The 19,571-nt window shown below is 38.2% G+C and overlaps 1 protein-coding gene across 7 annotated transcripts in view; it reads left to right on the top strand.

The window, feature by feature from the left end:
* Positions 1–19,571, top strand: part of NALCN (sodium leak channel, non-selective) — a 238,764-nt gene that overhangs the window by 168,611 nt on the left and 50,582 nt on the right. For 6 of the 7 annotated variants that reach the window (XM_038129675.1, XM_038129686.1, XM_038129666.1 and 3 more), the window contains 3 exons: positions 9,836–9,972; positions 11,891–12,032; positions 13,499–13,570. In XM_038129675.1, the coding sequence (XP_037985603.1) occupies positions 9,836–9,972; positions 11,891–12,032; positions 13,499–13,570 (351 nt within the window). The remainder of the gene's footprint in view (positions 1–9,835; positions 9,973–11,890; positions 12,033–13,498; positions 13,571–19,571) is intronic. The other variant, XM_038129695.1, reaches the window with a different exon arrangement.

The following is a 19,571-nucleotide window of genomic DNA, read 5'->3' as shown; positions in this document are numbered from 1 at the left end:
TTGTGTAGAAACTAGAATGGGAAAGCAAATATCAAGAGTCTCTGAGTTGTCTTGCAATGGTAATTTGTTTGCTTCCCATGCAGAAGTGTCCTTTCAGGTTGAAATGAATTTTACCCTGAATCTTGAAGATGAACGTATTGTAACTAGTCAACATTGAATGTTTACATTTGTACAAGAGCAGACTTCATACATCTTGTGCTTTTGTTCACTTTAAAATATTTTAGTTGATTGTTGTTCATCACATATATAGTTCATAAGAAATAATGATACCTAGTTTACATGAAGTCTCAAGTTTCCCCTGATGAAATGGAGCATGTAATGCATTTTCTATTATAATTGATTTTTTTTTGTAATTCACTAACCTTTGTATAGAAACAAAAATGTATCTTCTACTTATGCCAACAGAAAAATAATAAATATGAAAACTTTCATATTTTTTGTATTCATTATGGCATTTATACGTGAAATAGCTATTAAAAGAAGGGTTAGGCATGTTAGCATTAAATTTATGTTTCATTTTCATTATCTATTTTAAACTATCCATCAAAATATGTACCTACCCCTGAAATGTTTTAAAATAAGGGTGTGGTTTATCTAAGAGAAGATAAATATTGACAGCATTAGGTCAGTGGTTTGACTCTATGCTCTTAGAGGGCTTTTTCAACCTCAATGATTCTATGAATCTATAAACTATTCCATCTTCCTTACACTAGAGTGTCTTCTCAAAGATAGTAATTTAGCCAATCTGTATTAGGAGAGAAAGCTGTCCAGGCCATGCTCTCTGTCCTTAAAGCTGGCCAGCTGGCACAGCCTGGCTTGTACATACAGCAAAGTTATTTTCCTCTCCCAAAACTAGCTACCATTTAAAGGGCAGTGCCCATACTGCCTACAGGGAACATGCCCAGTTGGGATAAGTGCCAAACTGTGCTCAGGCATGATCAGGGAGAGTGCTAGCTGGCCAAAGAGCGTGAAGTCAGTCTTGCTAACAGTGTAACACAGTGAGGGATCTCACTCCAGTTCTTAGGCCTATAGCCCATTACTGTCACAGGTGTAGCCTTACCCTGCCCCTGTATCCAGTGAAGCAGTTACCCTGAGGTGACAGTCCATCTGGCTTCTCTCACTTATGTGTTAGTATGGGACGAGCCAATATCTTGAGACACCTTTTCCAGTTGAATATAAGAAGTGCCTAGAAGACTGTATAATTTACTTCCTATTTGGAGGACTGTCATCAGCTGAGATGAATGCCATCACAGATGCTGTGGCCTGGATTCATCCTGCCTAACACTGGGAGTCAGGCATCTGATTTAAAGAATATACTGGATTCAAGTTCCCTATTTAGTCAATGGAAAAAAAGTAAACATGTGAAATAACCCAAGATCTGAAATGACCTCCACAACTGTCTCTTCATCACTTTTGGCTGTAAAAAGACATAACTAAATGAATTTAGGTGGCTACTTCGGTCTAAAGGCAAGAAGGTTGAATCTGGTCTGGTAAGCGCATTCCTGGGGCCTGATTATAACCTCTCCCTGCACAGAATCTTGGATTGCCCATTTTCTTTTAATTGTATAATACTTGCCCCTGCAGAGGCAAAAATATTTGGAAATAAGGCTAAAGTGTAAACCATGTAGCAATGTTTGCCAGTATGTAGTCAGTATGAAATAATAGCTCTGAAAAAGTCATCTCAGTTGATCACAGAAAAACTATGAAAATTTGGATTCCTGTCTTCTTTTAGATAAACAGACTATATCTTAGCCAAATTTTGCTAAGTAAGTTTTCCATTATTTGAATTGGATTCATATCTTGTCAGCAGCATTTGTTCCTGAAGAGCTGATAGGAGCTTCAGTTACTGGAAGGAAGTTATTCAAAATCCCACATTTGTGAAATCTTACTCAATATCTGTTAAATTTGGAAAATCTAATGCAAAACTTAGAAAAAGTTATCTAAATGATCAATTTGGGTCTAGCAGTCACAGTACCAAACCATACTACACACAGCATATGAACCCTGTTACAGAGAGAAGTTGTTTATTAAAGAAACAGATCTTGTGCCAATGGGAAATGCATGTAGCCTGGTTCCTCCATCTTTCAGGAACTTTTTCAGTTTATTTTACTCTTATATTATCAATAGTGCAGTCTCTACTTTGAATGCCAGCACCACTGTGATCATAGCTTCTGGGATATGTCACTGAAAATTCCTCATGGCACTGCTGAACACATTTAAAATCAGTTTAGGTTCTGTTTAACCATACCTACATGGGAGAATTTTTTACTGCTTGCAATGTCCCCTTTGTTTAGGTGAACCCAAAGGGTGAAATTCCCTTCTGGTACATCTAAGCAATAAACGAGGACAAGAGGGCAAGCTCCAACATTAAACCCTTGTCTGTGCATGCTGCAAAACTTTTCCCTCACTGCTGGCTCTCTCCTGTAGCTCCTGGTGCTTTATTCCAGACAATAACTTGATATAGTTCAAGTAATATTTTAATTGAGAGACTGCTTTCAAAGAAAGAAGAGACAAGGCTCTACCAGGTTGGACTCTAGGACACACAGTTCTGTAGTCCTCTTCCACCTGCCACCAAATTGCCTCTCAGTTAGGCAATGCACTACCCAAATGTCATCCTACAGAGGTTCTGTGCAGGAGAATTGCGCACAAAAGCTCCCATGTTTTTTCAGATCCCTTGAAGAATTGGAAAAGCTGGAGAAAAATAACTGGTGTCATTATATCTCAGGGCTACCACACAGGGCTTAGAAGAACCAAGAGGCAAATATTGTGGCTTGAAGTCACCATGTGCCATGTGACTTTGGGCAAGGGGTTAGGCTTTTGTCAGTCTTTTATATAGCACTGTAGACATACTAATAAGATCTACACTTCATAAATTCTTCCTTTTAACACTGTGAACGTTAGTTTTACACAAATTCAATTTATCCTTTTTTTTACCCTAATTTCCAGGTTGATTTTACCTTTCTTTTATTTCATAGTGCAGGCTGCTCAAACAAAATCAACATTTTTCTTCATTGTAAATGAAATTGCAGGTGTAAATAATAGTAACTGAACATCTGATTTGTGTTGAATTTTAAATCAAATGCAGGTATAAAAATGTTGTTACCATTTGATGGCAAATCTGAGTGTGTGATGTGACAGCTTACCCATATGCAAATCTTCTTTTAATATAGCTCATTCACATCCAAAAGTCTGCCAGGTCAACAGGATTTCAGAATAACAGAAAGAAAAAAGAGTCTCATTTGATCTGCCTTTCTGATTTTTAGTTTTTTAATTAATGTCATTTAATGCTAATAACTTGGGTTTCATTCAAAGCTGCTTTTGACAAGCCAAAGGTGATGGTAAATCTGAGGACCTGGATGAATAAAAAATTCTACAAAGCTGTTGATTGAGTGCTGGTATCAGTTTGTAATGTTTTTCATCCATGTGCACTCTTGTGCTCAAAGTGTTTGGTGTTGGAGCACATGATATCCTGCTAAGCATGCAATACAGATACTGTAGTGTCATTTTATTCTTCAAATACAGCCCCTAAAGAAGATTAGCAGTGAAAAATGTTGATATTTAGCAGTGCCCTGTAATGTACCAAATAATATTAATTTAAAATCATCTGCTAGTGAGACCTTCTGAACTTTGGCAAAAGGTTTGAACTTTTCAGTCCCCATTAAATTATTTTGGGAATTGGCCAAAATAGGTTGTGGGCATCAGTGGCTAAGCTTTTTATTTGGAATGATTTATTTCAGCCTGTCAACTAAAATGAAAATTTAGAACATTGCTGTATATTTTTTTAAATAATTTGATTTCATTGAAATACTTACAGGACATTTAAGTGAAATTCACATACTCTTGCCTCATTGTCGTGGTTTGAGAGGAAATGAGTTTTTGGGAGGTGGTAGTGGTCAAACCAATAGGTGCCCAGATGTGGATATTGGCACCTGGTTTGACCATTGAGGGTATGGATCCGCCTCTGAGAACACAGGGGTTAAAAGCGAGAGCTCCCAGGGGATCGCTCTCTTGGTTCCGGTCGGTGGAGGAGTTCGGACCTCCCCTGCCCAGCTTCGGGCTGGGCGGGGGAGGGGAAAGCCAGGGAGGTAGGCCGGAGCCTCGGGCAGAGGACGGGAGGCGATGGTTCAGACGAGAGTGAGTTCCCCACAGAGATGGAAGGGTGGAGGAACTCAGAGAGGCAGCGGGCAGCCCCCCCTTCCTCAGGAGAGAGAGAGTGAGAGAGAGGTGCCAGTGCTATCTTGAACTTGATAGTACCGGCCTGGCCGAGGAAGAGAAGTGGGGGGGCAATAGGAAGCGTGCCCAGTGAAGAGTGCGGAGCTGGTGTGGGAGTTCGAGATGAACAGAGACTGTGATTTTAACCCTTTTGTGGAACAGTGGAAACCTGGCAAATGCTGATCCTCCGGGAGTCGAAGGAGGAGAGAGACGGATGAGATGAAATATAGAAGTGTGATGAGAGCTGTGCAACTGAAGAACAACGGAGAGAAGTTGAGAAAATCCTAGGTGGAGGAGATGATAGAGTGGCTTTTGGCTGGACTTTTTCTTGTATAGCCATGAGCAGAATCTTTCCTGTAATACAGAGACTGCATTTTAGGGGGAGGCGGTGCCAAAGAAGTGATGGTGAGACCCCTCGGCCCCAGGGGGTGAAATATTGGGGGGGACTGGTGTCCCGAACAGGAGGAGGCGGCGCCAAAGGAGTGATGCGAGCGGAGACGACAGGTGATGAGTGATGGTGAGACCCCTCGGCCCCAGGGGGTGAAATATTGGGGGGGACTGGTGTCCCGAAAAGGTGAGAGACTGTCGTTCTCTTCTGGAACTGGGTAAGGCATCCTTGAAAGGGGAAACCCTAAAAGCAGCTCTGGTCCATGTGCAGTGGTGAGAGCACTGAACATGGAAGGAAGAAGTCACGACGTGTGGTGCTGAGTGAGACGGGGAAACCTGTGGCGCAAGGGGGCTCTTCTCTCCTTCATGAAATGAGAGGTGATTGTCGGAAGGGTGGAGATGGACTGTGTTGATTATCTGAAAGGTGATGGACTGAGAAGAGATCTAAGGTTTTGTGTCATTCTGTGAGGAATTGAGTGGGGGGAGGAGAAATGTTTGAAAGGTTTCCATTCTGCTCTGTGTGTTAATTTTATTGTAGTTCTATGATAATAAAGTTTTTTTTCTGTCTTGTTCACAAGTGGAGGCCTGCTTTGCTCTGTCTCTGATCGCATCTCACAGCAGACACCGGGGAAGAATGGGTTTTCATGGGGGCGCTGGCATTGGGCCAGCGTCAAACCATGACACTCATACACCGTATGAAAACTGCATCTTTACCTCTTTCAGTTTTGCATGCTACTGGCTCCTCTTCCATGATGAGAACTAAATGAATAGAGAACAAAACAAAAAGTTAGAATGGGTAGGTCTTGCCCTTTAGATATGGTTAATTCTGTATCTCCTGTAGCATGTTCTTACCAAAGTGTCAGTATCTCAAAAACTCATTGACTTTGTTAAATTTGAGCTTTTGGTTTGTTTGGGCAAGATCAATACTTTTGAGGTTTTTCTGTCCCTAAATGCAAATGAGTGACATAAAGAGATTCTCATGTTAGTTTGTCCTTTGAACTGTTCAAGTGATCTTGTTCATATTACCAGACCCTGGAGCACTTCCACCTACCTTTCAGACCATCAGCTTCCACCTGAGAAGATCAAGAGAGTTGTGCCTGTGCAGACACTTCTCACATCCTCCTACACAGGAGAGGATGTCAGCTGGAGGGCAGGTGTGACCCTGCCTTGCATGCACCTGAATATCTGAAATGCACTGTGGCATGTTTCTTCTGCCAAACATAGAGAGAGATTATGGAAATGCAGCTCTCCTAATCAGCTCCTGATGATTGTCTCATTCCAATTCTCTGGAAAATTTTCAGCAGCTCTGCTATTAAAGGAGTTGTAGTATGTACTTTTAAAGAACTCACTACTTTCACCCTTACCACATTTACAGTGCTTTCTATCTGGATGACCTTTATACTCACGCACAGTCATTACCTGCTGTCTCCTTTATTATGCCCTGCCTTTCCCAGTCCTCTATTTTCACCACCACTCTTCTTACTGTGTGTCTTTAGGACAACCACTTACAGGTTCTCTTAATTTCTAAAGGCCCAGATCTTAATTATACCAAAGGTGATTTTGACTATCACATTTTTGTAAGGAAGCTTTGAAGTCAAAAATAAATTTACAACTGAAGCTGCAATAAGTAATATGGATAAGACTATACCACGTAACACCTGTGCCATTGGAGAGAATTGGAACAATAAAGCAGTGTCTGCTGCCGCCTCATTCACAGTGTGTCTAGGTCAGAAGGATTTTCTTCAGAACAGATTCAGTCTCACACTGGACTACCTGTCCCATCACACATGGGGTTCAAAGCCATCCTAAGGACCAGCCATTGCTTGGGATCCTTAAGCCTGGACTGCATTTTTGTGTAACCACGGTGGAGCCTGCAGTTTTGTTTCCTCCAAGAAGAATCAGGTTTGCTTACCAACACAGCACATAAACTCAGCCAGAAGACAAGAAGTGCTGACAATTCAGACTTCAAACTGCTCCAAACCAAATGGAGACATGGCCATAATGCCTTTCTCTGAGATCACACAAACATTCTCTTCACCTATAAGTCTGCCTTTCCTTACAGCTGTCTTTTGGATTGATCTAAGACAATTATGTGAACAGATCAGGGAGACCTTGATGTTCAGGGACCTGTATTATTCAAACAACCGCAGGAATCCTGACATTCCTCACCATTTAAGTGCTATTTGGAAAAGTGCATCTGATCTGTGTTTAGAGTGGGCAGTTGTACTGTATGTGTTGCAGCAATAAATCTACTCTTGTAAACTCAAGCAGCATATAAGTAGTGAGATAGACAAAAAAATTCTTCAATGACCTTACAGATATTAATGTTTTTACCATCCACAAGAGAATTTAGCTAGGCCAGGCAGACAAAATATTGTTGAGCATTTCCAGTAGGCTCTTGGGCTACAGATGGAGGGCTTTGCAGAGCAAATCAGGCCAGTGTGCATTTCCTTATCAATAGTAAGAGTAATAAATAAAACCTAAAAATCACAGAGAAGAATGTCCGGATATTTATTTGAGTTTATTGGGTTCATTGGGTCTAGCTGTTGCTAGAAACATTCTGCACCATCATAGCCCCATTTCAAATAACCCTGTACCTTTAAAAATCTGTTTGTCAAGTGTTAGAGAAAGTTGAAATATAAAGGTTCTAAGCAGCAATACAAAACAGGATGTGTGTCATGTGGAGCAACAATTACACCCTAAGTGCACGGAGAACAACTCAGGGAAGCTAAATGCCTCACACTCCCCAATATGTAATATTATCACAGCATGAGTAATTGGAGATATTCTATAGAACTTCCTTGACTTTAGGTTTTTTTAAAGCCTATCATAAATCATTCTCCTATCCCCTTCTTTACCTTTTGAACTATACAGTTTTCTGCTTTCAAGCTCTCCATGCTCTGTTCTGCACTTAGACTTCAGACAACATTGCAGTGCTCTGTATTCTGTATACACTGACTTACGAAAACAGGAGTTCATAGCTGTAAGAGACATTGTCTGTGCCAAAAATATGCATATTTATGCAATGTTTTCTTATTGAAAAACAAGTGTCAGAAACTGGAAACCTTTCTTTCCTCTAAAAAGAATCCCTTCCCAAACATTTCAACAGTACAGTGTTGCAGAAAAGCCCTGTTAGATTATCCAGTTAATTTCATTTTCAGTGAAACATCTCTTTTGGCAATACTCTGGCATTTCAGGGGTTCTGACTAGTCTGATTTTGAAATTATAAGGCACTTTGCTCTGGAGATCTCTCTGAACACTCTGAAATTTTCCCATAAGGCTAGTAATTTTTATTCTCATCCTAAAAATTCTGTTTCTGAATTTTTTTCTCTCATTCCTTTATTTGGAAGGAAATACTGTATTCTTGAAGTAATTTATTTTCAAATATTTATTATGTAAATTTGCTTCATCTCCCCTGCTCTTGCTTTATCAATTGTGGTAGATGGGGAGTAAATAATGGGACCCTTTAGTCTTTCTCTTCTTTTTTCTCCCTTGTCCCAGTTGGTTAACACAGCCCTCCCCTGGTTTCATGGCTCTCTTCAGTGCTGTTTTGTCTTTTCAGTGAGAAAATGGTAAAATGGCATTTAGAAATTAATGCATACCCAAATATGTTCTCTTCAAAGCAGCACAGAGATGAGCTGGGAACTTCCATATAATTTTTCATACCTCTGCAATATCTAACCAACAGAGCTTGGTTGTGAACATAACCTTTGGCTGGTAATGCAATTGGTGCCCAAAATGGCCTTTTGATGCTATATTGAAGTCCAAGTTCTTGTTTAGTTTTTGCTCTTATTCTTTATCTAGAATTTTTTCAGTCTCTTATTTCCTGCAACTGTTTCTAAATGTGTCCCTTTCCTTTTCTAATGTGGTATTTGCAGCTCTTCACATTTTAATATCATGTGCACTAATGTCATAATTTCTTCCTTTTAAGGATCATTAATAGAGCAGTTTTAGAAACAAGACTGGACACAATACAGATTTATGCAACATTTCCCTTTTATTCTGAATCAGCTTTACCATTAATCATTAGTCTTTGTTTGTAGCTGTTCAGTTTTCTGCAGTTTTCAGCCCACATGACAACTTCTATCCAACTGAATATGAACTGATTTTCAGTTTAAGCTGTCCTGTGGCTAGAAGTGGTGATGTTGCTGATAGCATGACAGTGCAGCAGAGCAGTTTTTCTTCTATAGCATGCTGTGGGACCATGCATTTCACTAGGCAGGGCAAATGAGAATTAAAGCTCTGCTTGAAATCCAGGGCAATTGCCCCTGGTAAAAATCTGTAGCTGGTGTCGATCAACAATATTCCCTGAAGGTGCTGATGATGAAAATGTCTTTTAAAATTTTAGCTTCTAACCCTTTGCTTACAAGCAGAGATGATAAGAAGAATTGGAATTTCGGTTGGATGCGTGCTGAAATAGTATACAATACACATACAGTTTAAAATAAAAGTTAAAATAAATTTCACTGCTTCTTTTTGACTTTGTATTTTATTGCAATAACACACCTGAGTTGCTACATAAGGTAATCAGTATTCAGGAATCATATCTCTATATCATATCTGTTTATCTTATTTATTTAGCCATCACCTGTCCATGTAGATACATGTATCTGACTTTTCTGTATTTGGATGGGTGATGTTCCATTGAATAATTGGTTTTGGATAATTATAAATGCAATGTTTGTTACGTGATTTGCCATAGCTGAGCATCACTGATGTAGATGGATTCTTTTGAGTTCTTTGTCATTACTTATAATACTCATCTAAATGCAATTGTCCTGTTATTTTGTGTTCTGGGAGCTGGAATCCCTTAAAATTTCTTGCCTTTTAAAGTGCTGTGTTGTTTTTGAGTGTCAGAGAGCTGTCAGCATATACAGGAAGATGTGCCTAATAAGAAAAGGTCTTGGGTGTTTATTTGATGAAAGTGTTAGAATCTATGAAGAAAACATAGAAATAAGCATATTGAATAGGCCACAAATATGCTTTGTATTTTAAAGTTAAAATTATTAGCAATCCTCCCATTTTATTTCTTTTATAAAGGCATGGTATTTTCAGGCATTTGTAATTTTCTAGCACAAGCTATTAACTTGTATCAAATTTACCTTCTGTAGGTCTTTGCTGCCATCTTCTGCTTCTTTAAATTATTGCCGTTGCTATTTGGATTCTGAAAAAGGAGTGGGATATTACAGAGCAAAATTTCCCTTTCTGTTATTTTTTTTTATTTCTTTGTTTTCAGCTAAAGCAAAGTGAAGCTAATGCAGATACAAAGGAGAAGCTTCCCTTGCGTCTACGCATCTTTGAAAAATTTCCAAACAGGCCACAAATGGTGAAAATCTCAAAGCTTCCTTCAGATTTCACAGTTCCAAAAATAAGGTATTTAAATATTTCCTTTGCTATAGCATGTTGTAAACTTCTTTGGGGCCACATAACACCCAAAAAAATTAACTTGTTTTTCTTGTATGTTAGGCAGATAGTTCAGAAAATAAGAAATGAAACAGAATTAACATAGGCATTCAAAAGATGTGACATTTTGGGTATACCTCATTTCTCTTATTTGGGGAAAAGCAATCCTAGCATTCCTTATACCTTATTCATGAAATCAGCTGAACTGATCAGAACTGACACAAGTACAATATAATTGAAAAGTGTGTTGTTTTTCCTTTCCTTGGGATTTTAGTTTCTTGGCTCACATAGATGACTAGCAGTCTAATGGATTCTCATGTAGGTTTTTAAAGCTAGGTTGAACTGGCAGTAAATCATTAGAGAGGATAAAATAGAGCATCTAATACCAGTTAGCCTGTGATGACCTTGTCCCTTTTTTGTATTTTCATAGTTACCTCTTTCCTGTGAAACTCACCTTAACTAAAGATCAGATGCTCAGTGATCTACTAGATCATTCTTTACTGCAAGGGTGGTGAGGCAACTGGGACAGGTTGCCCAGAGAAGCTGTGGATGTTCCATCCCTGGAAGTGCTCAAGGCCAGGCTGGATGGAGCCCTGAACAACTTTGTCTAGTGGAAAGTGTCCCTGCCCATGGCAGGCAGGGTGGAACAAGATGATGTCTGAGGTCCCTTCCAACCCAAATCATTCTGCAAATCTGTGATCATCACTTAGAGTACAATTATTTTCCCTTGGTGTCAAAAATGTCTGACAGAAATCCAAGGGCTGCTCTAATATATACAGGCTGCAAAGTCTGCTGAAATGCTACAAGCTGGCTGAACAGATCCTCTCCGTGTCTGTGTCACTATCCTCAACAAGCACATGCTAGAAGAGAGGATGATGTGAAGGATTGCTGCCATTGTTCTGAGTCTACCAAGGCTACATTTATTTTGATTAAATTCACAAGGAAGCCAAGTCAACTGGTTTGAGCTGTTTGTAGTACCTTAGCTGAACCAAAAGGAATAATATTGGTCAGAAGGGTCACGAAAAGCAACCTTCCAGACCTGAAGGAAACAATCACAGATGCTTTACTTTTAGTATCAAAGTACTCTTTGGTTATATATGGAGGGTGTTCTTCTCCTAGTCTTAGTCTTTTTTGGTATTTATTTCTATGTGCTGTGTTTTTCCCAGCATATTCTGTATTCATGATCCTATTAACTAGTGAAACATACTTCAAACTAGCACTAGCACATCATATCTTTAAATCTGAAGCTATTGTACTGTGTAGCAATATCTCTCCAGAGAAAAATTAGTTTTGACATAGTTCACACTGAAAGAGACAACTCTACTGAACTTAAAATATGGCAAGATGAATGTATATTTGTTGTAAACAGAAATGCTTCTGCTTTTTAAACATGGCATATGTGAGGCACAGAATTGCTGAAGCGCCTTAATAATGACATTCAAAGCAGTTATGTGAACAGATGTTGTTTGAAATCTTCAAGAAAGAATTTCATGCAGAGAGTATGTTTCATTTGGATTATATCAGCATTTGATTTATATTGAAGCAACAACTTGGTGTTTAATGAGCTCAAAAGAGCTGAAAACTGCAAAAGGCGCTGCAAATACTTAGCAATTTAATTGGTAAATAAATAAATAATAAAATCAATTTTTTTTAATCTACATGCAAGAGATCCAACTCGCAATTCAGTTATGGATTTCTTCAATAAATGAATTCAGGTGCTATCAGTTGTTCTGGCACTCTATTCATTTATGTATCTATACCCTAGTACAACTTTATCTCAGGAGTTTATCCGTCTCAGCACTAATGGATTGTGACATGTCAGAAGGAAAACCAAATATTAACTCTTCTCGGGGTTTTAATGTGTCAATATCCTCTATTTGTTCCCAAGGGAAAGTTTTATGAAGCAGTTTATTGATCGCCAGCAGCAAGATACCAGCTGTTTGCTGAGAAGACTTCCTTCAGCATCTTCTTCCTCATGTGACCACTCTAAAAGATCAGCAATTGAAGAAAACAGATATATTGATCAAAAGGTAAATCAAGAGTATAGGGTAGTATGTATCTTGCCTAGATTATTGTGAGAAAAGGCATCAGACTATTCAGTTTGTCATACTACATAAAAAGTGAATAAAAGCTAGGGTGATTGAACATAGGCTAAAAGGTTATGTTTGATTCAGCCTAAAACAGACATCATAGCAGATCCTCTTCTGGTTTAAATTTTCCCATATCCTTTGAATTAAAAATTCAAGATTTGATACATTAGTTGTTTAATGCATGCATCATCTGAAGCTGTTTTTTTGAAACAATCCGCTGTTAATCACTGAGGAGCTAGTGGAAAATCAAAGTTTCTGAATATCACACTGGATTTTTGAGTGCCTTGATATTATTGCAACCTTGAAAACACACTTCACTGAAAGAAGTGTGGAGGAAGGAATAGAGCCTAAATGGACATCATCTAGTTTAACAAGCAGAGCAGAAAAATTTGATAAGTTATTAATATCTCTGTGTAATCACTGAAGATGAGTAAAAATTTAAAAATTATTCTAATTATTTAGAGGCTATTACCCTGTCTGTAAGCCTGGGAATGACTAGAAAACAGACCCTGAACAGATATATGTGCTACCCATTGTGCTGAAAGCTGCTAGTCTCCTATGGATGGTTAGATTTGAAAAATACTAGCACTGCTTGTAATGATGACCATGATGATGATGATGATGATGATGATGATGCAGCATAAGTAGATGTATCTGGCTTCTGACACCTTATAAAACTACAGGAGTGGGAAAAAAATATTCATGTGCGTTATGGAAGATAGTAGTTCCCCAGATTTCCAGTGGCATCTGGAGAGATCAGTCCTTGACCACTTGTAATATTGCATAATTTAGTGACATTTTTTATAGACAAAAGAAAAGTACTTTCAGTATTATTATGTTTCAGTATTGTTTCAATATTGTTCACTGTTGAATCCTCCTTGAATATTAACATCTGCATTTTTTAAATACATTTTAAGTTACAGAATCACAGAGAAGAAAAAAAGAGTCAATACATTACTGTAATATAGTATATTTGGCTTTCCTAGTGTGTGTTTGCAACCATAACCCGGGGCAGCATTCATACAGACAGAGTTGCAGAGCTGGGAGGCAGCATTGGGAAAGGAGAGTTGGGGAAAACATTACTCTTCTGATAATGAATGAAAATAGACAATTTGTAAACTAGTGTTAATTGCCCTACCTAGTTCTGTGCAAGAGCCCATTGTTGTGGCTGATGTATTCTATGGCATCAGTAAACCAAAGCTGAGCAGCATGACCTGGGAGGGAGGACTGTGGCAAAATATGGCATATCAGGCCAAGAAGGCTGTAGGAAGGAGTCAAGCCTACCTGGACATCATCTGCTTTAACAAGCACAGCAGGAAAACTGGATGAGTTGTTAAATGACAAGCCTAGGGGCTAGCAGAACTATGCCAAATATCACTAATAATGGATCTCAAACACTATGCCAGGGTAATCAGAGTACATTTCTACCATGTAATGAAGAGATGAACAAAGACCTTAAAGTTGTCTCAGCCACACAGGTAAGTCCACAGTATGCAATGCAGAGCTGTGCAGTAGCTCAGTAGATCTGTTTACATGAATATAATTTAGTTATATTATATTCCATCTTAATTCCTTTTGCTTGCTGTTAACAAATGTGAATTGTTACTGTGTTTGAAGACAGATGAATACATGGCACAGTTTACTCATTGAGATCTGGCAGTATGAAAACAGAATGCTGCATTCTTTTCAAATTTTCACTTCCCTTCAAAAGCAAATATGCATTATCTGACTTCAATTTTTGAATTTAAATAAGCATTTGCGAATTGGTTTTGCAATATTCAACCTGCTTTAGGCACATACTTTAGGATCCCCATGTCTTAAGGGTAGAAACAATGATGAGTAGTATTTCTGATAAATGTAGCTTAAAACAAGGTATTTACATATGCCTATTAAGAGGAGAAAGTACTAAGAAGGATTTTTGAAAGTAATTACTCTAGTTTTTTATAGTTACAGTTGCCAAGGCAACCTAATTTTGGATGATCAAATCTTCTTAAAAATATCCTTAAAACAAGCTTGGAATGACTGGTTGTGCTTAAGGATTAACCTTACATTTATACTTTACTTTTCTTTGTAAAAAAAGAAACATGAGAAAACATTTTACTGATCTCAATGTCTGGCAGGATGCCTTTTCACTGCTCCTGTTAGCAGTGGGATTGCTTCAGAAACTTTTCACATGCTTTTGCATTGTAGTTGATGAGAAAAAAAAGTGGAATTAAAAGGTAGAATCAAAAGGTGAGATCCTGCTGGCAGATCTGACTGTGCTTCCTTTGTGGTAGCTGAACTGTGGCTAGTCTCTCCAGTTACTCCTGGACTTAAGTCAGTATCTCTGTGTTCCACACCTGCTTAATTGATTGGAAGGCCTTACATTCCCCTATTTTTCCCTCATTTCCATTTCAGCAATATGCTTTTTTTCTTTCTCTAAAAATCTATAGTCACTATATGGTTTTGTGTTTAGAATCAATCTGCCCCCTAATTTGTGCTGATCAATAAAGCAGATTTTATATATGTTCTCTTATAGAATTAATTTAGTTAGTATTTTCAGTATTATAATTATTATAATTACCCACTTCATTTAAAAGTTGTTTTAAGGTGTAAAGGGGCAGTAGATTGTCAGTGCATTCTTCCTTTTTTTTTCTCAAGGTATTCTACTTTCTCAAAAGAATTGGAAAAAATTTTTCTTGCTGTAAATCACCATAACCATGACTACAATCCATTTGATATGAATTTCATCTATGCCAAATCAAAAGAATATCTTTGGAAAACAGATTTCTCTTCTATACTCCTTTTTTTCTATTCAAATCTGTGAGTTCCATGGGTTTTTCTCTTCCAAATTTTTAAACTATTGTGAAAGTTATAAACCAACCAAACACTATTATAAGAAATCACTTTTAGATACCTAATTGCCCTTAACATTTTGTACATCCCCTAAGAGTTCTCTGTCAGTGTATGGAGTCTGAGTAGGTGTGTGGATAAAAATTGTACCATGTTCTTCCTTCTACATCCAATGCCAGCAACACCTGGGCTCTCCCACAAACACATGCTTGATAGGGAGCTTAGCACTGCTTTGTTTGAGTAGTTTATTATTATCTGTTACATTTTGATGTGTAAAACTGGGATTCTCTGAGGTTCTCTGAACTTAACACTGCTGGCAATGCAGGATGGTCATTTTTTGCTCTCCACTTGAGGTCCTGCAGAGCAAATTTACTTAAACTCAGTGATCTTGCCACAGACCTACCCCGCTGCATGCTGATCCAGTCTGTCCTGATGTGGTCTGCAGGCCATGAGTTGAAGAGCCCACAGTCAAATAAGACCAGGACTGTTCAGATTGCTGAGCATTCCCCCTGTTGTAGTAGAAAGCACTGTGAAGGTGTTTTCTGGTGAAAGAAGGAAGACTTCTTGGAAGAAGTATGAGATTAAAAGAGGGATTGAGGGTATTAAATGTACATTGTAGATGAGGGAAAAGGGGAGTTTTAGTGACAGAGAGGGAAGTGTTCTTTTATACTTCTACACTTGTATGAAAATTATTCACAGTATGCTTGGAATTTCCTTAGATAACCAATTTTTCAGTAAATTCTTGGCCAGAAGAAGTGGATGAAGTATGGAAACATAATTTTAGTGTGAGTGGGTGGATGAGAAGAAAAGAAGTTGGCAGAAAATAAGGACATCTCAGTGGCTTTCACATAGCCTGAGGTATAGTTGCAGCAACTTTCAGGGGGACAAAGAATTAAATTAACGTGAGATTTACAACAAATCAGGTGTCCAGTGAAATACATCTGAGTTGGCTGTAGAGCATTGGCTTTGCCTTCTTAACTTCAAGACTGGAATCAGAGGGGCACAGAAACCCTTCAAAGTACTTTTCTAAGACATTCAACTTTCAGCAAACCTTGCAGAAAACTATTGTGAGATGGATGTTTCTGAACTGGTTACTTATCCTTGGCCATACAACACAGCACATGGCTGTTAGATTAAAGTTCAAAACGGACAGACTCGTGAGATGAACCTTGAAAATGCTTGTGGCTCAATATTTACAGATAATACAGATAACCCATGTGCATGTCTACAACAGTGGCAAAGCAGGAATGAATTGCAAAAGAAAGTACAAAAGCATTTAATATATTCATGTATTTTACGGTTCAGACTTGGAGCATCTCCCAGTTAGTTGAAGGAATATAATCAAGTCAGCTCCCTTATTTCTCCATTTATGAGATTGATTGAATAGTAGCACACATAATTTCTCTTTTCTGTCCCTTCTGTCATCCTGTTTCTTTGCTGATTCCTTCCACATTTATGAGTTCTGGTTTAGGCTCTGCAAGCAGTCCAGTTAGTAGCCAGTCCTTTGTCTGTGGGAGCCAGGTGTAGGACTAAGGTCTAGCTCCTGGGAAAGCTTGACCTCCCACACCATATGGCTCTCCCACTGATTTCCTGCTTACAGCAGAGTGTACCTTTGTGAAGGGAGGTTGTGGTCAGGAAGTGAGAGCTGATCTCAGAGGTAGCCAGAGCCATATTCAGCATCAGATCTCGTGCTAGAGTCTTTGTTTAACATATTTTGTTAATTTCATAGATACTGCTTTTGTGAACTGCTGAGACATGCCCCCTAATCTTAATGAGATGTTTTTGTTTAATCACTATATATATTCTATGGGGTTTTTTTCTATGGGTTTTTTTTCTGACCTGTGCTCAGCTTCTTTAACTATTCTGTTTCTTGAGAAAAGAAAAAACCCAAGCTTCTGAGAGTATTCCAAAAGGATTTTTCCTTTCAGAAAGTATTTGTAATTGCAAAAGCTGAAATAGCCTTTCAGGTTTTCTAAGTCATATATTTTAGTATGGAAGGCAGGATGTCTCAAGATATCTTCCAGAAAACCATCAGGGATGAAGACATGCTCATATATTTTATTTGTACTTTTTTCCTTAAAACTAAGGATAGAATATTTATTAATAAATAAAAATGTTCAGAATTTCTGTTTCTTACTGTAATAATCTTGTGTCCCAAGTTAATCAGCCTCTCTGAACTTTATTTTGGGCATTCAATTGTGCAAAGCAGAACTGAAAAAGATACAATAGTGATGTGTTCCTTATTATTATTTTCTGTAAGTAATTTGAAAGAATAATTTTAAGACAATAATTTTGAATATAGCAGAAACTAAGAAAGTGTAATTGTACACATATTTCAAATAGAAAAGACTATTTCTTTTTAAATACTACTAAATACTACATTTTTTTCTGAAGCAATTATTGCAGAATTTCATGCATAACAACAAAAATAATTAGAACTTTTTCTTCATTTTCTTAATTTTTCTGAATTTAACTCTGTCCTACAATTTCAATTTCCATCTACTACTTGTTAATTAAACACAGCCAAGTGCTTCAAGTCTTACCTGTTTATGTCATTCCTAGGATAATGCCAGAACCAATCTTGTTATGGCATTCACAAAAGTCATTAAAACAATGTACCTGCTGGAATGATAATGGCTTATGGGTCCAATGTTTTCTTGCTCATTACAGTCATGATTTTCAAAGATAATTTTTGTGCCATATCTCTTCTCATCAGTTCTTGCTAATGAAGTGAATATACATAAATACAGTGATGTATTTCAGGTTTAGTGAAAATCAGCTGACCTCTTTGTCTCTTTTGCATTTTAAAGATGTTCTTGTTTTCATATAAAATGGATATATAAAAATATACCTGTGTCAAAATAACAAATTTATAGACTTATTTTTCATTAAGCATTTTACCAAATACGCATTTGAGCTGGTAATGTTTTACTTCTCTGGCCATGTTTGCCTTCAGAGTGGAGAAGACACAACTGCAATAGTAGCAGGACTGTTCTGTTGTGGTCTGTCTCTAACTTCTGATGATTTTAAATTGCTTTGTCACTCTTGCCTCTGCATAGTATGTTCAAAAGTCTGCCTGAAAAAATGCCACTTTTCAATTGCATTTTGAGAGAAAGGAGTACAGGGTCTGGATGCTTTGCCATTTTCAAAAAGAGCCATAATTCAGGACTTCCTTCTGGCATTTGCTTTCTGTTTCATCAGTTTTACACTAAAATATTTCAAGTGTTTGATACAAAGGCTGTGGAGATGTATTAAAATACAATTATAAGATCATACTTCTCTTTTTTCTTTAATCAAAGAAAATACAAACATGATAAAGTTTTCGTGCAATTGTACTTTAACAAAGAGCACATGTTAGTTTGGTGTGGAGGAAAGAGGCAATGAGGGATTGACTAACAGGAAAGCCCTTCTGTTTGAACCTTCTACATTACTTTTTCCTGCTTCTACCAAAGAATCCAGATCTCCGTCTCCAGGCCTTTCAGTCTCCTCCATCCACTCACAGGACTCATTCACAAGAACTTATTACAATAGTAATGATCACTTCTTTCTAGTAAGGCAAATGCATGTGCTTGTACAACCAGAAGTAATAGTTTTCCTTACCTCTCCCTTGAAACTCCCTGTCCATATCTTTCATTCCCAGTCCAGCCTAGCCTGACAGTCCCTTCTTCCCTAGAGCTTGAAGATCCCCTGCTCAGAGTGTGGAGGGGAGCCTTCTCCTCCAGCACTGTACACCCAGCCAAATGTATAAAAACCCCACATCAGCTTGGCCTGTAGTCCTTAGTTCCACCTGCTGTGGCTGCCATGAGTAATCTACCCTGTGCTCTTTATCAACTTTTCACAGGGTCTCCCTGACTCCTGCACTGAAGTAGATAGAAAACAAAAGGAGGCAAACTTGTCCAAGGCTGCACTTGCCAGTATGATCATAGGGATGAATTGCCTCTCCTATGAGAACAAGCTGGAAGAGAGTTTTTCAGCCTGGAGAAAGAAATTTCTGGGGAACCTTATAGCAGCCTTTCAGTAGTGGAAGGGGGCTTATTGTATGGGGACAGACTTTTTTTACAAGGGGCTTTAGCAATAGGACAAGGGGTAATGGTTTTAAGCTAAACGAGGGTAGAGTTAGGCTAGATATAAGGATTTTTTTTTTATTATGACAGCGGTAAAACAGTGAAACAAGTCACCCAGCAAGAGGTTGAGTTCCTCATTCCTGAAAGCATTCACATTCAGATTAGATGGGGTTCTAGGCAACCTGATCTGGTTGAAGATGTTTCTGCACATTGCGGGAGGAGTGGATTGGATTGGATTGTCTTTCAAGGTCCCTTCCAACCCAAACCATTCTGTATTGTTTGAAAAATATACTCATTAAACCTATGAAAGTTTAAAACTCAGGTATACCAGAGGGGAAAAAAACAACCATGTTACAATAAGGCATAAAAGAGAGGGATCCTTCTCCTTCCCTGGAGCTGTTCTTCCATGTGTCTGAGATGGACTGTCCCCCCTTTAGGTCTTCAGAGATTTTATGAGTGCTAATATTAGCCTTGTCCACATTTGCAGACCTAATTTTAAAAGTTCTTGGTTATGAAAAGATGTGTAGATTTTCCAGATCAGTAGTCAGCTAATTAGAAGAATTTACCTTCCTTAAGAGAGAGG

The sequence above is a fragment of the Motacilla alba genome, chromosome 1 (genome assembly GCF_015832195.1).
Source record: "Motacilla alba alba isolate MOTALB_02 chromosome 1, Motacilla_alba_V1.0_pri, whole genome shotgun sequence".
Lineage (NCBI taxonomy): Eukaryota > Metazoa > Chordata > Aves > Passeriformes > Motacillidae > Motacilla > Motacilla alba.
Note: the sequence above shows the minus strand (reverse complement) of the source record. Positions and strands in the feature narration are given on the sequence as shown.